Source organism: Tursiops truncatus, chromosome 3 (assembly GCF_011762595.2).
Source record: "Tursiops truncatus isolate mTurTru1 chromosome 3, mTurTru1.mat.Y, whole genome shotgun sequence".
In the NCBI taxonomy this organism is placed as follows: Eukaryota; Metazoa; Chordata; class Mammalia; order Artiodactyla; family Delphinidae; genus Tursiops; species Tursiops truncatus.
In genome coordinates, this window is record NC_047036.1 from 117,717,337 (window position 1) to 117,742,566 (window position 25,230).

General features: G+C 45.1%; 1 protein-coding gene and 1 pseudogene across 17 annotated transcripts in view; both read left to right on the forward strand.

Annotated features, from left to right (window-relative positions):
• The window catches only part of LOC101336507 (protocadherin gamma-C4), a 171,868-nt gene that overhangs the window by 71,485 nt on the left and 75,153 nt on the right, over window positions 1-25,230 (forward strand). The window contains exons 1-2 of one of the 17 annotated variants that reach the window (XM_073802620.1): window positions 3,757-8,675; window positions 9,375-9,624. The exons of 11 other annotated variants lie outside the window; for them this stretch is intronic. In XM_073802620.1, the coding sequence (XP_073658721.1) occupies window positions 6,252-8,675; window positions 9,375-9,386 (2,436 nt within the window). In that variant the 5' untranslated portion in view covers window positions 3,757-6,251 and the 3' untranslated portion in view covers window positions 9,387-9,624. 5 more of the 17 variants (XM_073802621.1, XM_033853313.2, XM_033853312.2 and 2 more) reach the window with 5 other exon arrangements.
• Window positions 12,068-18,529, forward strand: LOC109548185 (protocadherin gamma-B2-like; annotated as a pseudogene).

The following is a 25,230-nucleotide window of genomic DNA, read 5'->3' on the forward strand; positions in this document are numbered from 1 at the left end:
CAACCCTTTTTTCTCTACATTGCAAGATAAGGAATTTTCAAGAAAGCCAATGAAATGCTATTGTGTTCTGTGCTCAATCTCTGTCTCTGATTGTCTGATATACAATCTTTGAAGACAAAAGGTAAAATCTTTGAAGAGTTCTATACTTGGGGGCATAGGGACATAAACGTTTCTGAACAACCTGTTCTCTCTGCATGAAAGAAGTCAACCTCCAAACTCCTCATCTTTGAGGAAAGAACTACTACTGGGTTGGTGGGGATGTACAACCGAAGATGTGTACGCCACTTTACTTTGGGCTTCCATACAACATGCAAAGAAGAGATTATTTATATAGGCATCAACGCCCTGGTGAAAACAGGTCATTTGACATAAATACGTATTTTTCAAAAACCTACATCACTATTTCTAACTCCGGTTTTTAAAATTGTAGCACTTGTATTTCTCTTCCCAGTGCAGTACAGACATGTTCCTTTTAGTTTGTGATTACCAGCTCAACTCATTTAAATAGGTCAAGTTAACTTCTAATAATATATGCCTGTAATAAAAATATATATTTTCAAAAAATTCATTGAGGCTCAGTAAAACTATTTTAGAAAAACTTGAAAACATTTTACACAATCTTAATGCTAAACAAATATAATTAATTAGTTGATTGATCAATCTAAAATTTTAAAATTCTAAGTGGAATTTTAAGGGGTATATCTCATAGTCTCTGTATAAGTGTCTACTAAACACAGTTGGACCATTTAAATCAGAATTTCAAATAAAATTGTAAGAATTTTCTGAATATAGCTAGAAGCTCATAGGAAAGAAAGTAAGCATTACTTACCTTTTAAAGTGGATATATTTCTATTGGAAAAATTAGTGTTGCAAATATATATTCAATCAACTATTATCATTTAATACTTTGAGGTACTTTTATTCCACCGAGTAAGAAAACTACAAATAGTAGTTGATTTAAGGATGTCAGTTGAGGAACCAAAGAAGTAATGTAAAATAAAATAAAATATACAACAAAAAATAGAGTAGCGTTTGTTTTCTATTGCATACACAGTGGGTGCAGTAACTTCTGAGGACTCTGAGCGCCGCTGTTCACCCATTAGGAGAGAACCGCAGCCAGCGCTCAATCCGGATTCTCAGGACTCCCAACTACACAAAGCTCCACAGTCCCTGCAAACAGGCTCCAGGGATGCAGCGAAACTCACTCCAGAATTTAAGGTGCGCAGGCTGCAGAGACTCCCTGCTGCCAGAGAAAGAAAAAGGACCCAGCCAAAACACACAGCGTGCCCAGTGAGGACTTAGCGAGAATTCCGTCACCAGACAACAATGGCCGCTCAAAGGAATAGCTCCGACCGCAGCGCGCTGGTCCAGCTCTGCCTTTTCCTCTGTATGCCGTGGCAGGCCGAAGCTCGGCAGATCCGCTACTCCGTTCCCGAGGAGTTAGAGAAAGGCTCCTTTGTGGGCAGCATCTCCAAAGACCTGGAGCTGGAGCCCCGGGAGCTGGCGGAGCGCGGAGTCCGCATCGTCTCCAGAGGTAGGACGCGGCTCTTTGCTCTGAATCCGCGAAGCGGCAGCTTGGTCACCGCGGGCAGGATAGACCGGGAGGAGCTCTGCGCTCAGAGCGCGCGGTGTCTGGTGAGTTTTAATATTCTTGTGGAAGATAGGGTGAAACTTTTCGGAGTAGAAATAGAAGTAACTGATATCAACGATAATGCACCAAAATTCCAAGCAGAAAATCTAGATGTAAAAATTAATGAAAACGTAGCTCCAGGAACGCGTTTTCCTCTCCCGGAAGCTGTTGATCCGGATGTGGGCGTGAACTCCCTACAGAGCTACCAGCTCAGCTCCAATAAGCACTTCTCCCTAGCAGTTCAAAGCCGTGTCAATGGCGTTAAGTACCCAGAGCTGGTGCTAGAGCACGCCCTGGATCGCGAGGAAGAGGCAATGCACCATCTGGTCCTAACTGCCGTCGACGGGGGTGACCCTCTCCGATCTGGCACTGTCCTCATCAGTGTGACTGTTTTCGATACAAATGACAATGCTCCGGTCTTCAGTTTGTCCGAATACCGAGTGAGTGTTCCCGAGAACTTGCCTGTGGGCGCACAGCTGTTGACAGTCACCGCCACTGACAGGGATGAAGGTGCCAATGGAGAAGTGACATATTCATTCCGAAAATTACCTGATACACAACTGTTGAAATTCCAACTAAACAAAAATACGGGAGAAATAAAACTATCAGAAAATCTAGATTATGAAGAAACAGGTTTCTATGAAATAGAAATACAAGCTGAAGATGGAGGGGCATATCTTGCAACTTCTAAAGTGTTGATTACAGTAGAAGATGTAAATGACAACAGCCCAGAGGTGACGATCACATCTCTGTTTAGTCCCCTGATGGAAGATTCACCTCTGGGGACTGTTATAGCTCTTTTAAACGTGCATGATCTGGACTCCGGGCAGAATGGGCAGGTCACCTGTTCTATATTGGGGAATCTACCATTTAAGTTAGAAAAATCCATTGACAGTTATTATAGATTGGTGACACACAAAGTCCTTGACAGGGAACAGGTATCTTCTTACAATATCACAGTAAGAGCCACAGATGGAGGAAGTCCACCCCTATCCACAGAAATTCACTTCACCCTGCAAGTGGCAGATATCAATGACAACCCACCCACCTTCTCTCACATCTCCTACTTTACCTATATCCCAGAGAACAACCCCAGAGGTGCCTCTATCTTCTCAATGACTGCACTGGACCCAGACAGTGAAGAAAATGCTCGGGTTATTTACTCCCTGGCTGAAGACACTATCCAAGGGGCACCTCTATCCTCCTACGTCTCCATCAATTCTGACACAGGAGTACTGTATGCACTGCGATCCTTCGACTTTGAGCAGTTTCATGACCTGCAGATGCAGGTGACAGCCACTGACAGTGGGGACCCACCGCTCAGCAGCAACGTGTCACTGAACATATTCGTGCTGGACCAGAATGACAATGCGCCTGAAATCCTGTACCCCGCCCTCCCCACCGATGGTTCCACTGGCGTGGAGCTGGCACCCCGCTCTGCAGAGCCCGGCTACCTGGTGACCAAGGTGGTGGCCGTGGACAGAGACTCGGGCCAGAATGCCTGGCTGTCCTACCGCCTGCTCAAGGCCAGCGAGCCGGGACTCTTCGCGGTGGGGCTGCACACGGGCGAGGTGCGCACAGCGCGGGCCCTGCTGGACAGAGACGCGCTCAAGCAGAGCCTGGTGGTGGCGGTCCAGGACCACGGCCAGCCCCCTCTCTCTGCCACCGTCACGCTCACCGTAGCTGTGGCTGATAGCATCCTGGATGTCCTGGCTGATCTGGGCAGCTTGGAGGTCCCGCACGCCTCTGATGCTTCAGGCCTCACGTTGTATCTGGTGGTGGCGGTGGCCGCGGTCTCCTGTGTCTTCCTCGCCTTTGTCATTGTGCTGCTGGCGCTCAAGCTGAGGCGCTGGCACACGTCGCGTGTGCTCCGGGCTTCTGGAGGCGGATTGGCAGGCTTACCAGCCTCTCACTTTGTGGGCGTGGACGGGGTGCGGACTTTCCTGCAGACTTATTCCCACGAGGTCTCGCTCACCTCGGACTCGCGGAAGAGTCACGTGATCTTCCCGCAGCCCAGTTATGCAGACGCGCTCATCAGCCAGGAGAGCTGTGAGAAAAAGGATCCTCAGTCTTTGTTAGATGATTCGAAGTTTCCAATAGAAGATACCCCTTTGGTGCCAGTGAGTTCTATTTTTGTTCCTTTTCTATCCTTTAAAAATGATGGTTGGTTTTACTTTTAGGTTTGCAGCATGTTGGTGGAAACTTAATTTTTTCACTTTTCCCTCCATTTCAATGACATTTGCTTCTTGCTGAAACATTGAAGAGTAGAACTTGATGGTTATTAAGGCTGATTTGTTTTTACTTTCTGGTAACTATTCACCTAATCCCATGAAGGTTTATTGTAATAGGCTGTTATGAGTAGCTTCACGGAGTCTTGTATTTTATAGTTTTGTTACTGACGGTTCCTAAGAGAGGACTTTCATACAGAAGTGTCTTGTCAATTTGTGTGCTCTCCCGGTGGCTACATGTTGAAATCCTAGCCCCTTAGACAACCCTACCTCTTGCTTTGAAGGCAGGTCTGGTAAGAATAGGTAAATGTCAGAAACAAGTGCATTAGCCTCACTGGAAATCCTACCCATTTTCAATAATATTCTATTAACAATTCATAACAATACAATGTGTGCTTAAATTTTTTCAAGTGTAATCATACCTGGTAACACTGCAGCGTCCATTTTGCCTGTGATTCCAATTTCATACTGTCACGTGGGAGACATACCATTTATTTATTTATTTTGGCTAAGTTGGGTCTTCGTTGCTTTGCGCAGGCTTTTCTCTAGTTGTGGCGAGCGCGGGCTACTCTTCGTTGTGGTGCGCGGGCTTCTCATTGCGGTGGCTTCTCTTGTTGCAGAGCACAGGCTCTAGGCGCCCAGGCTTCAGTAGTTGTGGCGCTCGGGCTCAGTAGTGTGGCTCACTGGCTCTAGAGTGCAGGCTCAGTAGTTGTGGTGCACTGGGCTTAGTTGCTCCGTGGCATGTGGGATCTTCCCGGACCAGGGATCGAACTGTGTTCTCTGCATTGGCAGGCAGATTCTTAACCACTGCACCACCAGGGAACTCCCAGAAGACATACCATTTGAATTTTACTTTCCTTGCTCAATAGGGATTCCAGAGAGCCTGTAGAAACAAATTTGGGGTTCTGTTCTCTCTGTACTTTTTGTTAAATTTTCCAGTTTCTAAGGATGAAAAAAAAATATATATATATATATAATTTGGGGAGATAGAGTGGTACATGTTCCCAGGTACAGGGGCAAACATGTGTGCCAAAAGCATTTCAGTGACTCTTTATATAGAGAAAGAAATGTCCACCTGAAACTCTGCAAACTCTGAAATTTAAAGTCAAAATAAACTTAAAGTCAAGAAAGAGATGTCATTTCTGTATGCGATCGGAATACAAGCAGAGAAGTACATAGAATTATAAACAGATGGTCAGTGGAGTTACTGATGAGCCCATTTAGTTAAGTGAAGTTAGTGATGTGTTTGGTTTGATCGCTTATAATTTATTACTAATATTCTTCTAAACTAATATGGTAGCATAAAGTCAAATCATGTCCTAATGTGTTTCAAAATATTTATGAGACCATGACTTTTTTCATGTCATTCAACTTTTGTTCAAGGATATGTCTGTGGAAGGACAGCATAGTTATTATCTTTAGAGTCATAGTTATTAACTTTTATTTTTTAACTTTTAAATCATTGAAACTGTCATTTAAAATTTCTGACCATGAGAGTCAAAATTAGTATGCATCTATTTCAAATAATTCTATTATTTTGAAAAACATAGGTTAAAAAAAACTGCTCTTTTGGCATGGTAACTATTGTAAGCAAATATGTTAAAATATAATTATTTAAAAGCAATATAGGACACCTTAGATGATTGTAATGAATATGACAGTGTTTGTATTCTGTTTCCTAAATATGGGGGGATGGATTAATACTTTTCTAGCCAAATATAAGCCTGGATTGAAGACCAAAAAAAAAAGTTTTTTGCTTATCTTTAGTACTTTCTTTTGTGGATGATTAGTCTTAAAAGCAGCAACAGTGATTGCCTCTGGATGGAAGAACTGGATAGCAGTAGGCAATGGAATAGGAGACCTACTTTTCACTCTACATTCCTTTGTGCCTTTTAGATTTTGAAAGAAATATTTCTACCTATTCAAAATATATGTAAAATTTTAACATATAAAATATATAATAGTTTTGACCATGTGAAAAAAATGTTTCATGATGAAAACGGAGTCACCGAGGAATAAGATTCAACTATTTTAGCGGCGGTCATCCTGCGTTTAAAGAAAAAGACTTCCTTAAATAGAGCAGAGAAAAACTAAGCTGCCGTTCCACACGGAGCCTCTGGGCGCCGCTGTCGGCCAGTGCAGGGCAAGCCTAGTAGACGCCCGGGATTCCTCAGCCTGTAGCCAGGGATTTCCAGAGCAGCCACCAACACAGAGAGAAGGAAACCCGCTTACACGCTGGGGCTCCTGGCCGCGCAGACTCTCCCCAGCACAAACGGATTTCCAGCCCCAAGCCTGGGGGCTCCGCCTGTCCTGGGCCAAATGCGTTACCAGTGCGCCAGTGTACACTTTCTCCAACTATAAATCCTGGGACCCAGCGAGAACTAGAGCGCGCAATGGGAGGGAGCTGCACGCAGAGACGTCCGGCCGGCCGGCGGCAGGTACTGTTTCCCTTCCTGCTGCCTTTGTTCTACCCCGCGCTCTGCGAGCAGATCCGCTACTCCATTCCCGAGGAGCTGGCCAAGGGCTCTGTGGTAGGGAATCTCGCTAAGGATCTAGGGCTCAGTGTCCTGGATGTGTCGGCTCGAAAGCTGCGAGTTAGCGCGGAGAAGCTGCTTTTCAACGTAGACGCGGAGAGTGGGGACTTACTTGTGAAGGACCGAATAGACCGTGAGCAGATATGTAAAGAGAGAAGAAGATGTGAATTGGAGTTGGAGGCCGTGGTGGAAAATCCTTTAAATATTTTTCATATCATTGTGGTTGTTGAGGATATTAATGACCATGCTCCTCAATTCCATAAGGATGAAATAAACTTAGAAATCAGTGAATCTGTCAGTCTAGGGACGGGAACAATTCTTGAGTCTGCAAAAGATCCTGATATTAATATGAATTCACTGAGCAAATACCAACTAAGTCCTAATGAGTATTTCTCGTTAGTGGTGAAAGACAATCCTGAGGGTGGCAAATATCCAGAACTGGTATTGAAGAAGACCCTGGACCGAGAAACGCAGAGCGCTCACCACTTGGTGCTGACAGCCTTAGACAGCGGGGATCCGCCGCGAAGCGGCACCGTTCAGATCCGAATCCTGGTGGTGGATGCCAACGATAATCCCCCTGTGTTCAGCCAAGATGTGTACAAGGTCAGCCTTCGGGAAGATGTGCCCCCAGGTACCTTCGTGCTGAGGGTGAGTGCTACTGATCAAGATGAAGGCCTCAATGCAGAGATCACCTACTCATTCCTTGGTGTGGCTGATACAGCCCGGCACGTGTTCTCTCTGGATTCAGCTACAGGAAACATTATAACTCATCAACCCCTGGATTATGAAGATGTGAAAAGATATGCCATGGATGTAGAAGCAAAGGACCGAGGATCCCTCTCTACACAGTGTAAAGTAATTATAGAAGTTTTAGATGAAAATGACAACAGCCCAGAAATAATTATCACTTCTCTCTCTGATCAGATTTTGGAGGATTCCCGGCCAGGAATGGTTGTAGGTCTCTTCAAAACACGGGACCAGGATTCCAAGGAAAATGGAGAAGTCACATGTATTTTAAGTAGAGACATTCCATTTAAAATTCATTCTTCTTCTAATAATTACTACAAGTTAGTAACAGATGGGGCCCTGGACAGGGAACAGACTCCGGAATACAACGTCACTATCACAGCCACTGACAGGGGCAAGCCCCCGCTCTCCTCCAGCGCTACCATTACCCTACGCATCACCGACGTCAACGACAACGCTCCTGTTTTCCACCAGGCCTCCTACGTAGTGCATTTGGCCGAGAACAACCTGCCTGGAACCTCCATAGCGCAAGTCAGCGCCTCCGACCCCGACCTGGGGCCCAACGGCCACGTCTCCTATTCCATCCTGGCCAGCGACCTGGAGCCGCGCGCGCTGTCGTCCTACGTGTCCGTGAACGCACAGAGCGGCGTGGTGTTCGCGCAGCGCGCCTTCGACCACGAGCAGCTGCGCGCCTTCGAGCTGACGCTGCAGGCCCGCGACCACGGCTCGCCCGCGCTCAGCGCCAACGTGAGCCTGCGCGTGCTGGTGGGCGACCGCAACGACAACGCGCCCAGGGTGCTGTACCCGGCGCTGGGGCCCGACGGCTCGGCGCTCTTCGACATGGTGCCGCGCGCCGCGCAGCCTGGCTACCTGGTCACCAAGGTGGTGGCGGTGGACGCCGACTCTGGACACAACGCCTGGCTGTCCTACCACGTGCTGCAGGCCAGCGAGCCCGGACTCTTCAGCGTGGGGCTGCGCACGGGCGAGGTGCGCACGGCGCGGGCCCTGGGCGACAGGGACGCGGCCCGCCAGCGCCTGCTGGTTGCTGTGCGCGATGGGGGACAGCCGCCCCTCTCGGCCACCGCCACGCTGCTCCTGGTTTTCGCGGACAGCCTGCAGGAGGCGCTGCCGGACCTCAGTGACCACTCTGAGCCCACTGACCCCCAAGCTGAGCTGCAGTTTTACCTGGTGGTGGCCTTGGCCTTGATCTCGGTGCTCTTCCTCCTCGTGGTGATTCTAGCCATTGCCCTGCGCCTTCGATGCTCTTCCAGCCCCAGCGCTGGTGGGGGCTGTTTTGGGTCTGTTCTCTGCTCCAAGTCTGGTCCTGAGATTCCTCCCAACTACAGTGATGGAACATTGCCCTATGCCGATAATTTATGTGTGCCTAGGAATCAAACTAATCCGGAATTTAATTTTCTCACATCTGTTGAACATTGTCCTGCCACACAAGATATTCTCAACAAAGATAGCTCTTCAGTGCTATTGGCTAGTGTTTTAACTCTTAGTGTTGAAGCAGATAAGAACACTTTTAAACAGGTAAGTATTTAAAATAATGCTTTTTATATTCCAATATGCCAATATATTCTAATATAGCACTGTTATTTCGAGTTTCTAGATTCCCTCTCTTGATGAAGTTCCTAAAATCTAATTCAAACCTATGGGTATTACTATTAAGACTAAAGTTTACAATGCTGCATTCCCTCTACCACTCAAGTGCATTTTAAGGTAAAATATATAGAGCACTCTCAGGTCAGTTTTTCATGAAATAAAACACCTTTTAATTAAGGATATGGAATACAGTTATATATTTATATTATGGTATTTTAAATGACAACCCTAATGCCATCCAAATTTTCTCAAACAGTTTATCTTTATTTTACTCAATAAACATTGGTAAGAATTATAGTCATAATCCTAACTGTTGATTTTTTTGGAACTGTGCTAGTTACACAACCACAAATGCTGTTCCCTTCAGTCAGTAAAAATCAGGAGGAACCAAATCTAACCTGCAAGTTTTCAGTTCCAGTAGTATTTGAATTTTTTTTTAATTAGCAAGCCTTTTAAATAATCACTCTTTTCATAAGTGCTCTTGGTAAACCTTTAACATCCCATTACATAATACTTTATTGTCTGCAATTTTAAGCTTTACAAATACTTGTGATTCTCAAAGAGGTAAGTGTGATAACTTCAGGAACAGCAACATTAGTTGTTTTTCTTTCTCGTTGCAATAATAAGATTGGGCTCTAGGCGCCGCTGTTCACCAATTAGGGAAACGGGAAGCTGCGAGCTAGAGTCCCTCCCTCCCCTACCTCTACAACACAAAGCAGAGTGAAGTGGATACTCACAGATCGTGATGCTGGAAACTTAAAAGTACTTCTCTTCGCTCTCTAATATATTTTGGATGTACTTGGCGAGTGACTGTGTAGATGCATAAGCTGATTCAGAACCAAACAGCTCAAGAAACCGCGGAATATAGGCTCAGCCACTGCCATGGCGAATCGGCAACTGCTCCTGGACCGCAGCGGGCTGGTCCTACTGTATATTTTCCTGGGGACGCTGCGGGAGTCTGGGGCTGGGCAGATCCGATACTCGGTGCTGGAAGAGACAGACAAAGGCTTCTTCGTGGGCAATATTTCCAAGGACCTGGGGCTGGAGCCCAGGGAGCTGGCGGAGCGCGGAGTCCGCATCGTCTCCAGAGGAAAGACTCAGCTTTTCGCTCTGAATCCGCGAAGTGGCAGCTTGATCACTGCTGATAGGATAGACCGGGAGGAGCTCTGTGAGGCGGTTTCCTCCTGTTTTTTAAACCTGGAGATACTTGTGGAAGATACCCTTAAGATTTACGGAGTGGAGGTGGAAATAATGGATATTAATGATAACGCCCCCAGCTTCCGGGAGGAGGAAGTAGAGATAAAAGTCAGTGAGCATGCAACTCCGGGATCGCGATTTCCTCTTCCTAATGCTAGGGATCCAGATGTGGGAATGAACTCCCTCCAGCGCTACCAGCTCAACCCTAATAATTACTTTTCTTTGCAAGTGCGAGGCACAACGGATGGGGCCAAGAATCCTGAGCTAGTGCTGGAGGGGAGCCTGGACCGGGAAAAAGAGGCTGCTCACCACCTCCTCCTCACAGCCTTAGATGGAGGAGATCCCATCCGCCAGGGCACTGTTTCCATCCGCGTGGTGGTTCTCGATGTAAATGACCATATCCCAAAGTTTACACAGTCTGTATATAGAGTGAGTGTTCCTGAGAACCTCAGCTCCGGAACTCGGGTGCTTATGGTAAACGCAACTGATCCAGATGAGGGAATCAATGGGGAAGTGGTATATTCATTCCTGAATATGGAAAGCAAAGCTTCTGAGATATTCCAGTTGGATTCTCAATCTGGAGAAGTCTTAATACAAGGTTCTCTGGATTTTGAGAAACACAGATTCTATGAGATGGAAATTCAAGGCCAAGATGGTGGAGGTCTCTCCACCACTGCTAAGATGTTGGTCACAGTTGTGGATGTGAATGATAATGCTCCAGAAATAACTATCACATCTTCTACGAATTCAGTGCTGGAAAACTCTCCTCCAGGTACTGTGATTGCTCTTCTAAATGTGCAAGATCAAGACTCCGGAGAAAATGGTCAAGTCTCCTGTTTCATTCCTAACAATATGCCTTTTAAATTAGAAAAGACTTACGGAAATTATTACAAGTTGATAACCAACAGAGCACTGGACAGGGAGCAGGTACAGAGCTATAATATAACGTTGACAGCCACAGATCGGGGAAGTCCACCCTTGTCTACAGAAACTCATATTTCACTGAATGTAGCAGATGACAACGATAACCCGCCCACTTTTGCTCACTCCTCTTACTCTGCCTACATTCCTGAAAACAATCCTAGAGGGGCCTCCTTCTTCTCGGTGACTGCACTCGACAGGGACAGCAAAGAGAATGCCCGGGTCACTTATTCTCTGGCAGAGGATACCCTCCAGGGAGCACCTCTATCCTCCTACATCTCCATAAACTCAGACACCGGCATTCTGTATGCGCTGCGTTCTTTCGACTATGAGCAATTCCATGAACTGCAGTTGTGGGTGACAGCACATGACAGTGGGAACCCACCGCTCAGCAGCAACGTGTCACTGAGCATATTCGTGCTGGACCAGAATGACAATGCACCCGAGATCCTGTACCCTGCTGTCCCCACCGATGGCTCCATGGGCGTGGAGCTGGCACCCCGCTCGGCAGAGCCCGGCTACCTGGTGACCAAGGTGGTGGCTGTGGACAGAGACTCGGGCCAGAACGCCTGGCTGTCCTACCGCCTGCTCAAGGCCAGCGAGCCGGGGCTCTTCGCGGTGGGGCTGCACACGGGCGAGGTGCGCACAGCGCGGGCCCTGCTGGACAGAGACGCGCTCAAGCAGAGCTTGGTGGTGGCCGTCCAGGACCACGGCCAGCCCCCTCTCTCTGCCACCGTCACACTCACTGTGGCCGTGGCCGAGAGCATCCCTGATGTCCTGGCTGATCTAGGCAGCCCTGAATCTTCCGCCAGCCCCGACGACTCAGGCCTCACACTCTACCTGGTGGTGGCGGTGGCTGCGGTCTCCTGCGTCTTCCTCGCCTTTGTCATTGTGCTGCTGGCGCTCAGGCTGAGGCGCTGGCACACGTCGCGCCTGCTCAAGGCTTCAGGAGGCGGGTTAGCGGGTGTGCCCGCCTCTCAGTTTGTGGGCGTGGACGGGGTGCGGGCTTTCCTGCAGGCCTATTCCCACGAGGCCTGGCTCACCGCTGACTCGCGGGGGAGTCACGTGATCTTCCCGCAGCCCAACTACGCGGACACGCTCCTCAGCCAGGAGAGCTGTGAGAAAAGCGAGCCTCTTTTGATAGCTGAAGATTCAGCTACCGGTTTAGGCAAATGTGATCCTACCAGTAATCAGGTGAGATTTATTTCCTGCCTCCCAATTGTTGATATCTCTGCACAGGTCTTCTAAGTTACTTTTTTCCGAGCCTGTTATAAAATCTGTTTGGGGTGGGGCATATGTTCTTATATATTTAAAGCAAAACGTGAGTTTCTGTAATTTACCTTTCATCAATTTTCAGACAGGTTTTGTGAAAGGCTTTTTTTTTGGTCCTGTCAGCTTCTTTTGTTTGTTTCTTTGTTTTAATTCAAAGGTCCAGTTCAGTTATCATGGCTTGCTTTGTTGTAAGTTGAATTTTAGTAATATTTTTCTATCACCAGTGTCTGACTATCAATGTAGACTGGTTATTATTCAAATTAATGATTCATAAACATCAATTCGACTTCATGTTGCCTCCATTGATCTATAATTATATTCTACCATTATTTGTTTTACTTCTAATGTTCATATTTGAGCCTGTTGATTCAATAGCATACTTACTCTAGCTCTTTATCTATAATACATATACACACACATTCACACATATACACTTTTACACACGTACGCTTCTCTCTGAGCACAAAACAATTCTGTTTTGATTTTTGGTGGCTGGTAATACATTTAGATCCTGTTGATTATTTCAATTTTGTCTCATTTATTTACCCCACCAAAACAAGACCTACTGACTGCCTTTTAGATATGAGGGTCTCTTGGGAGAGGAAATATAGAGCACACTTTTTCGTCTTAAATTCTAGACATCTTTTCTACTTCTACAGTGAAGTCATTAGATTGTTCTGAAGAAATAGTTGAATTGTAGAACTGGTGTTCTTTCCTTTTATTCTTTTACTTGTACTTTAGTGTCTGTGTATTGTTGAAGGTTTTTTTTTTTTGTTTTTTTTTTTTGAGGAACATGGGCCTCTCACTGCTGTAGCCTCTCCCGTTGCGGGGTGTTTTTTTTTTTTTTTAATGTAGTAAATTCTCCTACAGAAATAGCTTTTAATTTTGATCCAGTCCTTCTCAAAAAGTTATTTTCAAATCTGCTAGACATGCTTCCATTTTTCAGATTTGTTTGTATGGGAACAGTTTGTGAATATACTTAGAACCCGTGAGACTGATTGAGCTGGTATTCCTCTGGAAACTTTTGTTTGTTTTCACTATGCTTAGGAGTCTTGGATTCCTTTTGTCATTTCCTTTGTAAACTCATTTTTTAAAATTTTATTGTAGTTGACTTACCGTGTTGTATTAATTTCTGCTGCACAGAAAAGTGATTCTGTTATACATATATATATATTCTTTTTCATATTTTTCCCTGTTATGGTTTATCACAGGATGTTGAATATAGTTCCCTGTGCTATACGGCAGGGCCTTGTTGTTTATCTATCCATCCATATAATAGTTTGCATCTGCTAATCCCAAAATACCAGTCCTTTCCTCCTCCACCCCTTCTTCCCCTTTGCAACCACAAATCTATTCTCTAAACCTGTGTGTAAACTCATTTTAAAAATTGAAGTATAGTTGATTTACAATATTGTGTTAGTTTCATGTAAACTCATTTTTTAAATATAAGTATACTCGATTCTTATATTCAGAACCAACTTGTTATTGAAGCCCTGATAGTTACCTAATAATGTGTTATCTGCAGCAATGTTTAGGAAAGTCAAGGGGGGAAGGAAACTTATCTGGGGTATTGATCTCAGGAATCATCTCCACAGTCAATTCAGCTCAGCACTCTCACACCACTTCTAGATATTTGGTGCAAATTACTTGCATGTTCATGTTCCCTTTCAAGATATCCCTTCTCATTTCAGAATTGACCTTACTATAGTTAACTAAAAATTGAGTATCTAATGTTTGGACAAAAAGAATTTCAACTGTAGGAAAGGGAAGTCCTGCAACAGATGCCGAAATTTGTCTTGAAATCAAGAAAAATGTTAGTGTTTTGAGCATCTAGGGATAGAATTTATGCTTATGGGATTCCAAACTGAGAAAAAAGATTTAAGGCCTTTTACTTGAACTGAAATTAGATGAATAAAAAGAATATGAGGTGTTTGCTGGAAGAGGGAGGTTGTTTCATATTTTTTTTTAACATAGTCTGAACTTGTTAGGAGTTGGCAACCAAGATCTTAGAGAATAAAAAGGAAATGTTGGTTTTGACACTTGAGATTAAGAAGGTTGTTTTGATTAGCGGTAGTGATAAAGTTCTGTTGAGAGGCAACGTATGGTACAGTTAAATAAAAGGATAAAAATAAAACCCTCCCATTTCGTGTCATTAAATTCCTATAGTAACCTACTAGGGTATGCTTTTATATTCTCTTTATGATGAAAGTGTAAAACACTTCATAATCCTTTTCATAAATCTCTTTTATAAGTAACAAGAAGACTTTATGGTATTGGCTATCCTTATCCTGAGTAAAACCTATACAGCTTTGATCTCTCCTCCAGTTTCCTCTGATGAAAGGAGGAGGAAAATCATACACATATCAGATTGAAGATAATACTGGGTGTCATTTCATGGCTGTCAAAATTTCCTCATACCACATGGTGGGGCTCTTTTTCCACGTGGTCTTTGTTCTAAATCTGGAGAGGAGACTTTGCCTTGTTCTTCCAATATGTGCCTTGCCTCTAATGAGAAAATGACAGACTTTTCTCATTACTAGTTTAACGGCTCTTCTATAGGATCCCGTCTCTAAGGAACCCTCTTTGGTAGTAAACACTGGAAAACAGACCTATCCAAGACTCCTAAACTGCCTCATTCCCTATATACATCAGTTCAACATATCTGTTGGAATACCAAATCCAATTATTTACAAGGCTTCTGACTGCAGTTTTCTAAATAGAGTCCAAGGGCCGCTGTTGGCCAATGCGCTGCAAGAGCTAGCGTCCAGTATCTACCCCAGTGATTTCTTGTGTAGTCACAGAAGCAAGTCGGAAAGGAGAGTAGCCTGGACTCAGGCTCTCTACTTGGCAAATCTGATTCCAGAATACAGATTGGGATGTGTTCAAACTGGGAGCATTGAGTTTTCTATGTAGTCGATGTGGGTATTTTAAACGAAATTTATAAATCATCTTTTCTTAACGTTGGAGCCTGCAGCAATGCACAGAAGGATGGGAAATAAGGGGAAGCAGAGGAGCGGTACCCAGCGGTGGCAAGTAATCTTCCCTTTCTTGATGCCTTTGTTATGCGGGGCGCTCTGCGAACAGATCCGCTATTCTATTCCAGAAGAAATGGACAGAGGCTTTGTGGTGTGGAATCTCGCTGAGGACCTGGGGCTGCATGTACGGGATTTATTGACTCGCAACCTCAGAGTTAGTGCAGAGAAACAATACTTTACTGTAAACATGGAGAATGGGAAAGTACTTGTGAGTGACAGAATAGATTGGGAGTCACCCTGCCCCCCAAAACCCTCTGTGTGTCGTGCCTTTAGAAATTGTAGCAGAGAATCCTCTAAATGTTTCTCACGTAAACGTGATGATAGAAGATATAAATGACAATCCACCTCATTTTCCCCAAAATAGCATTGTTTTACAAATCAATGAACTTGCAATTCCAGGAACTCAGTTTGGCCTGGAATCAACTATAGATGCAGATATAGGGCTTAACTCTCTGCAGAGTTACCAACTCAGCTATAGTGAGCATTTCTCTCTGATGGTTGAGGGTAAGACTGAAGGCAAGAATTCCCCAGAATTAGTGTTGGAGAAGCCTTTGAACCAGGGACAACAGAGCTCTCACCTCCTGGTCCTGACAGCAGTGGACGGGGGTGATCCGGTTTGAACTGGCAAACTCAAATCAGGATCAAGGTCACTGATGACAACGATAACCCCCCAGTGTTCAGTCAGGATGTGTACAAAGTTAGCCTGCGTGAGAACTCGCCCCCAGGCACCTTTGTGCTAAAGGTGAAGGCCACTGACCAGGATGAAGGCATCAGTGCAGAGATCACCTACTCCTTCAAAACACTATGAGATATTGCAAATATGTCTGTGCTAGATCATCAAAGAGGAGAAATTAAATCCAAAGACCCTATAGACTTTGAAAGCAGTAGCAGTTATACTATAAGCATAGAGGCCAGGACAGTGGAAGCATAGCCACCAAGTGTAAAATTATACTGAACATTTTAGATGAGAACGACAGTGGCCCAGAGGTGGTTTTCACTTCGGTGTCTAGTTCCATAACCAAGGTTGCAGAACCGGGAACAGTGATTGCTTTGTCCGAAACACATGATAAAGATTCGGGAGAAAACGGGGAGGTCACATGTCTCATAAAAGAGAGAGCTCCTTTTAGAATTGAATTTTCCACCAATAATTACTACAAGCTTGTGGCAGATGGGGTCCTGGACGGGAGCAGACCCCAGAGTACACAGTCACCATCGCAGACACCGACAGGGGCAAGCAGCTACTCTCCTCCAGCGCAAGTGTCACTCTACACATCAGCGACGTTAATGACAGCACTCCGGTTTTCCACCAGGCCTCCTACGTGATCCACGTGGCCGAGAACAACCTGCCTGGAGCCTCCATCGCGCAAGTCAGCGCCTCCGACCCCGACCTGGGGCCCAACGGCCACGTCTCCTATTCCATCCTGGCCAGCGACCTGGAGCCGCGCGCGCTGTCGTCCTACGTGTCCGTGAGCGCACAGATTGGTGTGGTGTTCGCGCAGCGCGCCTTCGACCACGAGCAGCTGCGCGCCTTCGAGCTGACGCTGCAGGCCCGCGACCACGGCTCGCCCGCACTCAGCGCCAACGTGAGCCTGCGCGTGCTGGTGGGCGACCGCAACGACAACGCGCCCAGGGTGCTGTACGCGGCGCTGGGGCCCGATGGCTCGGCGCTCTTCGACACGGCGCCGCGCGCCGCGCAGCCCGGCCACCTGGTCACCAAGGTGGTGGCGGTGGACGCCGACTCTGGACACAACGCCTGGCTGTCCTACCACGTGCTGCTGGCCAGCGAGCCCGGACTCTTCAGCGTGGGGCTGCACACGGGCGAGGTGCGCACTGCGCGGGCCCTGGGCGACAGGGACGCGGCCCACCAGCGCCTGCTGGTTGCTGTGCGCGATGGGGGACAGCCGCCCCTCTCGGCCACCGCCACGCTGCTCCTGGTTTTCGCGGACAGTCTGCAGGAGGCGCTGCCGGACCTCAGTGACCACTCTGAGCCCACTGACCCCCAGGCTGAGCTGCAGTTTTACCTGGTGGTGACCTTGGCCTTGATCTTGGTGCTCTTCCTCCTCGTGGTGATTCTGGCCATTGCTCTGCGCCTGCGACGCTCCTCTAGCCTGGCCACCTGGTGCTGCTTTCAGCCTGATCTCTGTTCTAAGACTGGTCCAGGGGTTTCTCCGAACTACAACAAGGGAACCTTGCCTTATTCCTACAATCTGTTACGTTGTCGATTCTCAGAAAACAAGGTTCAGTTTTCTCACCATGACCCCAGAAATGGTGCCCCCGCAAGATCTTTCTAATGAAGCTCTTTTAGTAGTGTCACTGAGGAGAATAACAAGTTAAACTCTAGCTCTGTTGCTTCCATTTACGTGTCAATGAATGCCTTTCATCTGCATATGGGTTTGGTTTATTTTTTAAACCAATATTTAGGAAAGAAAATCTTAAACAGATTATATCTACTATCACTTCAGTTTTGTTTGCCCTCTCTCAGTCTTTTCTGTCCCTTTCTCAGTGGGTCAGTTACTCCATTATTAACCCTCAAGTTTTTTAAATATTTTGACAATTTCATGAGTTATTCTTTATCCACAAACAAAATCTCTTACTGTGAGAAGTGGGTATTATGATGCCGCTGCCATTCAAATATTTTAATGGAAGCATAATATTTTTTTCCTGTGGGCGTTTCTCTTATTCAGAACATCAATATCTTGGCATATAAGGCTTTTCTTAAGGCTTTTCTTTACTCTAGGTACAATTTGCTAGGGATTCTCTGAGTGCCATTGAATAGATCAGTTTTGTGCCCTACCTTTCCTCAGAGCTACCTGTAGATTTCATCCCAGTGTTAAAGATATTATTTTATGGTATACCTGCCAAACATGTTTATCCTCAGAATCTAAATATTTACACACATGAAAGCACAATAGTGAGGATTTTTTCCTGTATTCTGATGGGCTTCCAGTGTATTACCAGTGATCTCAGTAACTGGAATTAGGTTTGTTTCCCAGAAAAAGGTAAGCTTATAATATTCTTTGGGTTCTATTTTTCCTAAACAATCTCTCTCTCTCTTTTTTTTTTAAATTGAAGTATAGCTGAGTTACAATGTTATGTTAGTTTCTGGTGTATAGCAAAGTCATTCATATACCATATATATATATATATGTATATTCTTTTTCATATTCTTTTCCATCATGGTTTATTACAGGGTATTGATCCTGAATATTCTTTTTAAATTATTTATTTATTTATTTATTTTTTTACATCTTTATTGGAGTATAATTGCTTTACAATGGTGTGTTAGTTTATGCTTTATAACAAAGCAAATCAGTTATACACACACATATGTTCCCATATCTCTTCCCTCTTGTGTCTCCCTCCCTCCCACCCTTCCTATCCCACCCCTCTAGGTGGTCACAAAGCACTGAGCTGATCTCCCTGTGCTATGCGGCTGCTTCCCACTAGCTATCTACCTTATGTTTGGTAGTGTATATATGTCCATGCCTCTCTCTTGCTTTGTCACAGCTTACCCTTCCCCCTCCCCATATCCTCAAGTCCATTCTCTAGTAGGTCTGTGTCTTTATTCCTGTCTTACCCCTAGGTTCTTCATGACATTTTTTTTCTTAAATTCCATATATATGTGTTAGCATACGGTATTTGTCTTTCTCTTTCTGACTTACTTCACTCTGTATGACAGACTCTAGGTCTATCCACCTCATTACAAATAGCTCAATTTCGTTTCTTTTTATGGCTGGTAATATTCCATTGTATATATGTGCCACATCTTCTTTATCCATTCATCCGATGATGGACACTTAGGTTGTTTCCATCTCCAGGCTATTGTAAATAGAGCTGCAATGAACATTTTGGTACATGACTCTTTTTGAATTACGGTTTTCTCAGGGTATATGCCCAGTAGTGGGATTGCTGAGTCATACGGTAGTTCTATTTGTAGTTTTTTAAGGAACCTCCATACTGTTCTCCACAGTGGCTGTATAAATTTACATTCCCACCAACAGTGCAAGAGTGTTCCCTTTTCTCCACACCCTGTCCAGCATTTATTGTTTCTAGATTTTTTGATGATGGCCATTCTGACTGGTGTGAGATGATATCTCATTGTAGTTTTGATTTGCATTTCTCTAATGATTAATGATATTGAGCATTCTTTCATGTGTTTGTTGGCAGTCTGTATATCTTCTTTGGAGAAATGTCTATTTAGGTCTTCTGCCCATTTTTGGATTGGGTTGTTTGTTTTTTTGTTGTTGAGCTGCATGAGCTGCTTATAAATTTTGGAGATTAATCCTTTGTCAGTTGCTTCATTTGCATATATTTTCTCCCATTCTGAGGGTCGTCTTTTGTTCTTGTTTATGGTTTCCTTTGCTGTGTAAAAGCTTTGAAATTTCATTAGGTCCCATTTGTTTATTTTTGTTTTTATTTCCATTTCTCTAGGAGGTGGGTCAAAAAGGATCTTGCTGTGATTTATGTCATAGAGTGTTCTGCCTATGTTTTCCTCTAAGAGTTTGATAGTGTCTGGTCTTACATTTAGGTCTTTAATCCATTTTGAGCTTATTTTTGTGTATGGTGTTAGGGAGTGATCTAATCTCATACTTTTACATGTACCTATCCATTTTTCCCAGCACCATTTATTGAAGAGGCTGTCCTTTCTCCACTGTATATTCCTGCCTCCTTTATCAAAGATAACTAAATATTCTTTTGAAATATATTAGTAGAGTACTACCCTTATTTCAAGCAAATGCTAGTTGGAATGCTTCCATTTTGTTCTAAAAATGTTACTGTGTCTTCTTCACTTGATTTCCTGCGAGGTGTGATTCTGGTAATGTGTACAATCAAGTTTCTTATTTTTAGGTTTCCATATTATTGTGAAAATTTGATTTTAAAATGTTAAATGTCAACCACATGTTAAAGTAGTTCTTCCATTAGGGCAAATTTAAGAATCTACCAAAAAATTTTGCCACAGATTTTAGCTGGGTGAGAATTTTTAACTTATTCTATTATATAATTTCTCAAAACATTAAACTCCTAAGGAGATTCCCATAATAGGTGTGTATGTGTGGTGGGGGTGATATCAAAGCAGGTGCACTAAAATATACAGTTAAATTTACTGTGTATAGAAACTTCAAATTCATGTAAAAGCTCATTGGAAAAATCAGAATACGCCTACAGGTACAGAAAATAATCTCAAGAAAGTGACTCTGTATGAAAACTCTAGGGCAATAAAAAGAAGCTCACTGAAATTCCAAGTAAAATGGATACTGTAGTTTTGGTTGGTTCCACTTCCATCCCTATTTGGAGAACAGTAGGTGGAGCTATTTAAGGTCTGAAAACCAAAATCCTTTCCTGGAGTTCAAGATTGTGCAGTAATTGGTTAGGACTCTGAGCGCCGCTGTTCACCAATCAGGGAGAGAAAAGCAGAGATCCTGCTAGCCGGGCACTCGCGTTGAAGCACAAAGCACGGATAGAAACTAACCATCTCCGGGGCTGTGAGGAAACTGATTGGAAGAGCTCGGGTCCCCCAACTGTCGGATTTTAAGGACGGATGCGCTGATCCGGACTTCGGTGATCAAGGGAAGAATTGGAAATAATCCTCAAGGAAAGTGACAATGATTCCTGCGCGACTGCACCAGGACTGCAAAAAGCTGGTCCTGCTGGGAGTTCTCCTGGGGGTTCAGTGGGAAACTGGATGCACCCAAATCCACTATTCGGTTCCTGAGGAGCTGGAGAAAGGCTCTAGGGTGGGGAACATCGCCAAGGATCTGGGGTTGGAGCCCTGGGAACTGGAGGAGCGCGGAGTCCGCATCGTCTCCAGAGGTAGGACACAACTTTTTGCTCTGAATCCGCGAAGCGGCAGCTTGGTCACTGCCGGCAGGATAGACCGGGAGGAGCTCTGTATGGGGGCCATCAAGTGTCAACTAAATCTGGAGATTCTGATGGAGGATAAAGTGAAAATATACGGGGTAGTGGTAGAAGTGAGGGACATTAATGATAATGCCCCGTATTTCCAGGAAGGTGAATTAGAAATAAAAATGAGTGAAAATGCAGCCACTGGGATGCGGTTCCCCCTTCCCCACGCTTGGGATCCGGATATAGGGAAGAATTCACTCCAGAGCTATGAGCTCAGTAGTAATACTCACTTCTCCCTGGACGTGCAAAGCGGAGCGGATGGTAATAAATATCCGGAATTGGTGCTGGAGCGCGCCCTGGACCGCGAGGAAAAGGCCGTTCACCACCTGGTTCTCACGGCTTCCGACGCGGGCTATCCAGTCCGCACTGGCACCGCGCGCATCCGTGTGATGGTCGTTGATGTGAACGACAACGCACCAGCGTTTGCTCAGTCCGAGTACCGTGTGAGCGTTCCGGAGAATGTGGCCGTGGGCACTGAGCTGCTTCTGGTAAACGCCACCGACCCTGACGAAGGAGCCAACGCGGAAGTGATGTATTCCTTCCGGTATGTGGACAACAAAGCGGCCCAACTTTTCAAGCTAGATTGTAATTTAGGAACAATTTCAACAATAGGGGAGTTGAACCACGAGGAATCAGGATTCTACGAGATGGAAGTGCAAGCAATGGATAACGCAGGATATTCTGCACGAGCCAAAGTCCTCATCACAGTTTTGGACGTGAATGATAACGCCCCTGAAGTAGTAGTCACCTCTCTCTCCAGCTCCATTCTGGAAAACTCTCCCAGAGGGACGTTAATTGCCCTTCTAAATGTAAACGATCAAGACTCTGGGGAAAATGGACAAGTGATTTGTTTCATCCCAGGGAATCTGCCCTTTAAATTAGAAAAGGCTTATGGAAATTATTATAGTTTAGTAACAGACACACTCCTAGACCGAGAACTGGTTCCTAGCTACAACATCACGGTGACTGCCACTGACCGAGGAAGTCCGCCCCTGTCCACGGAAACTCACATCACCCTGAACGTGGCAGACACCAACGACAATCCGCCCGCCTTCTCTCATGCCTCCTACTCCGCATATATCCTAGAAAACAACCCCAGAGGAGCGTCCATCGTCTCTGTGACCGCCCATGACCCCGACTATGGAGAGAATGCCCAGGTCACTTACTCCCTGGCGGAGGACAGCCTCCAGGGAGCTCCCCTGTCCTCCTACGTCTCCATAAACTCAGACACTGGCGTCCTGTATGCGTTGCGTTCCTTCGACTATGAGCAATTCCGAGACTTGCAGCTACAAGTGATGGCACATGACAGCGGGGACCCTCCACTCAGCAGCAACGTGTCGCTGAGCCTGTTCGTGATGGACCAGAACGACAACTCGCCAGAGATCCTCTTCCCCGCCGTACCCACCGATGGCTCCATGGGCGTGGAGCTGGCACCCCGCTCCGCAGAGCCCGGCTACCTGGTGACCAAGGTGGTGGCTGTGGACAGAGACTCAGGCCAGAACGCCTGGCTGTCCTACCGCCTCCTCAAGGCCAGCGAGCCGGGGCTCTTCGCGGTGGGTCTGCACACGGGCGAGGTGCGCACAGCGAGGGCCCTGCTGTACAGTGACACACTCAAGCAGAGCCTGGTGGTGGCGGTCCAGGACCACGGGCAGCCCCCTCTCTCGGCCACGGTCACGCTCACAGTGGCAGTAGCGGACAGCATCCCCGACGTCCTGGCTGATCTAGGCAGCCTTGAGTCTCCCGTCAGCCCCGACAGTTCGGACCTCACGCTGTACCTGGTGGTGGCGGTGGCTGCCGTCTCCTGTGTCTTCCTCGCCTTTGTCATTGTGCTGCTGGCGCTCAGGCTGAGGCGCTGGCACACGTCGCGCCTGCTCAAGGCTTCAGGAGGCGGGTTAGCGGGTGTGCCCACGTCTCAGTTTGTGGGCGTGGACGGGGTGCGGGCTTTCCTGCAGACCTATTCCCACGAGGTCTCGCTCACAGCGGACTCGCGGGGGAGTCACGTGATCTTCCCGCAGCCCAACTACGTGGACACGCTCATCAGCCAGGAGAGCTGTGAGAAAAGCGAGCCTGTCTTGCTCTCGGGCGATTCTGTGTTTTCTAAAGATAATCATGCATTAATTCAGGTGAGTGCATATCAAACATTCTCCTCTGGGCTTTGAGCAAGATATCTCTTATTACAGGTAATTAGTATATATTCGGAATTTATAAAACAGACAGCAAGAAATTTTTATAAACATTGCAGGCACCATTGACAACCGGGCCGACTTCCTTCAGGCTTTTCCTCACGTCTATTTATAATAATTTAAAAAATATTTGTGTATGTTATATATAAAATTTTATACAGTACTTTTTAATACTCTATATAATTTTTCTAATTTAATTTACCAACTGTACAGTTCTTCTTGCTTTTGATCGCTGTTTTTATTTCCCATCGGCCGTCCAGCAGGTTTATGTTGAACGTCTGATGCCAACTTATCTCTTAAGAACACAGATTCTTCTAGAGGGGATAAATCTAATTCAATCAAAAGTATATAAATGATATTTTAAATAAACTATTATAAATAGAGCGGCTTCTGACTACACATGAAATTGCCTAACAAATTCATAAATTGCATTTAGTTTCTTTTCAAGTGCAATAATTCTGGTTATTAGGGATGCATACATTATACTTTCTCAGTGTCCTAAGTTATTTCATGGTTTCACATCATTCATGAAATTCCAAATATCGTGAGTTTATTTCTTATGCATTTAAAACGTTCTCACTGAAATATGCACAGCGTAAGTGTTGTCATGAGGAAAAACTGAAGAGATTGTTCATTTTTCATCCCCATTACAGAGTTCAGGAATACAAGTCTATATGTGTTTCCAGTTTAGATATTTCTTTTGCCCATTATCCACACTGACGATGTTATGGTGACTCTGTGGAATATTCAGAGTTAACAGATTGTGTTTTGAGCACATTTTTGATATCGTGGTAAATTTGTAGTAATTCTCTCTTCTTATTTAAAATTTCCCATAATTCTCACACACGGACAATTTTCTCGAAAATGCACAGATTCTGTTTCCTGAGAACCTTACGCTTATTGTAGAATGTTGAACAGAAATCAAATGCTAAAATATATTATTCTTGGGAAAGCGTTGCTGTAACCTGTGAGAAGCCTGGTTTCTTTTGGTGAATTCTTTTTTTTTTTTAAAGGATTTTAAAAAAATTAATTAATTAATTTATTATTATGGTTTTGGCTGTGTTGGGTCTTCGTTTCTGTGTGAGGGCTTTCTCTAGTTGCAGAAAGCTGGGGCCACTCTTCATCACGGTGCGTGGGCCTTTCACTGTCACGGCCTCTCTTGTTGCGGGGCACAGGCTCCAGAGGCGCAGGCTCAGTAGTTGTGGCTCATGGGCTCTAGAGCGCTGGCTCAGTAGTTGTGACGCACGGGCCTAGTTGCTCCGCGGCATGTGGAATCTTCCCAGACCCGTGTCCCCTGCATTGGCAGGCAGATTCTCAACCACTGCGCCATCAGGGAAGCCCTCTTTTGGTGAATTCTATAAAGGGGAAGGAAATCATAACATCCTAGTTATTTTCTCCTGACTTGTTGCCTATCTGTTTTCAAAAATACAATAGGTAATTAAAACCAAGACTTATAAAAGAGATTGAAAACGATTTGGAGAATGAAAGATAATCAAGTTGCCCTAAAATGAGGCAGTTACTGCTACTGAAATTCACATGTCACTTTATGCTTCTTGACAGCCAAGACAAAAAAAGGAAATTAAAAAAAAAAAAGGAGATATAAAGTGGATCTATTTGCCTTATTTTTTTAAGGAAGTTTTTTTTTTACACATCTTTATTGGAGTATAATCACTTTACAATGGTCTGTTAGTTTCTGCTTTATAATAAAGTGAATCAGCTATACATATACATATATCCCCATATCTCCTCCCTCTTGCGTCTCCCTCCCACCCTCCCTATCCCACCCCTCTAGGTTGCCACAAAGCACCGAGCTGATCTCCCTGTGCTATGCGGCTGCTTCCCACTAACTATCTATTTTACTTTTGGTAGTATATATACGTCCATGCCACTCTCTCACTTCATTCCAGCTTACCTTTCCCCCTTGAAGGAAGTTTTTGAGCATATCTAAAATGGCAAATTTCATATTGACAT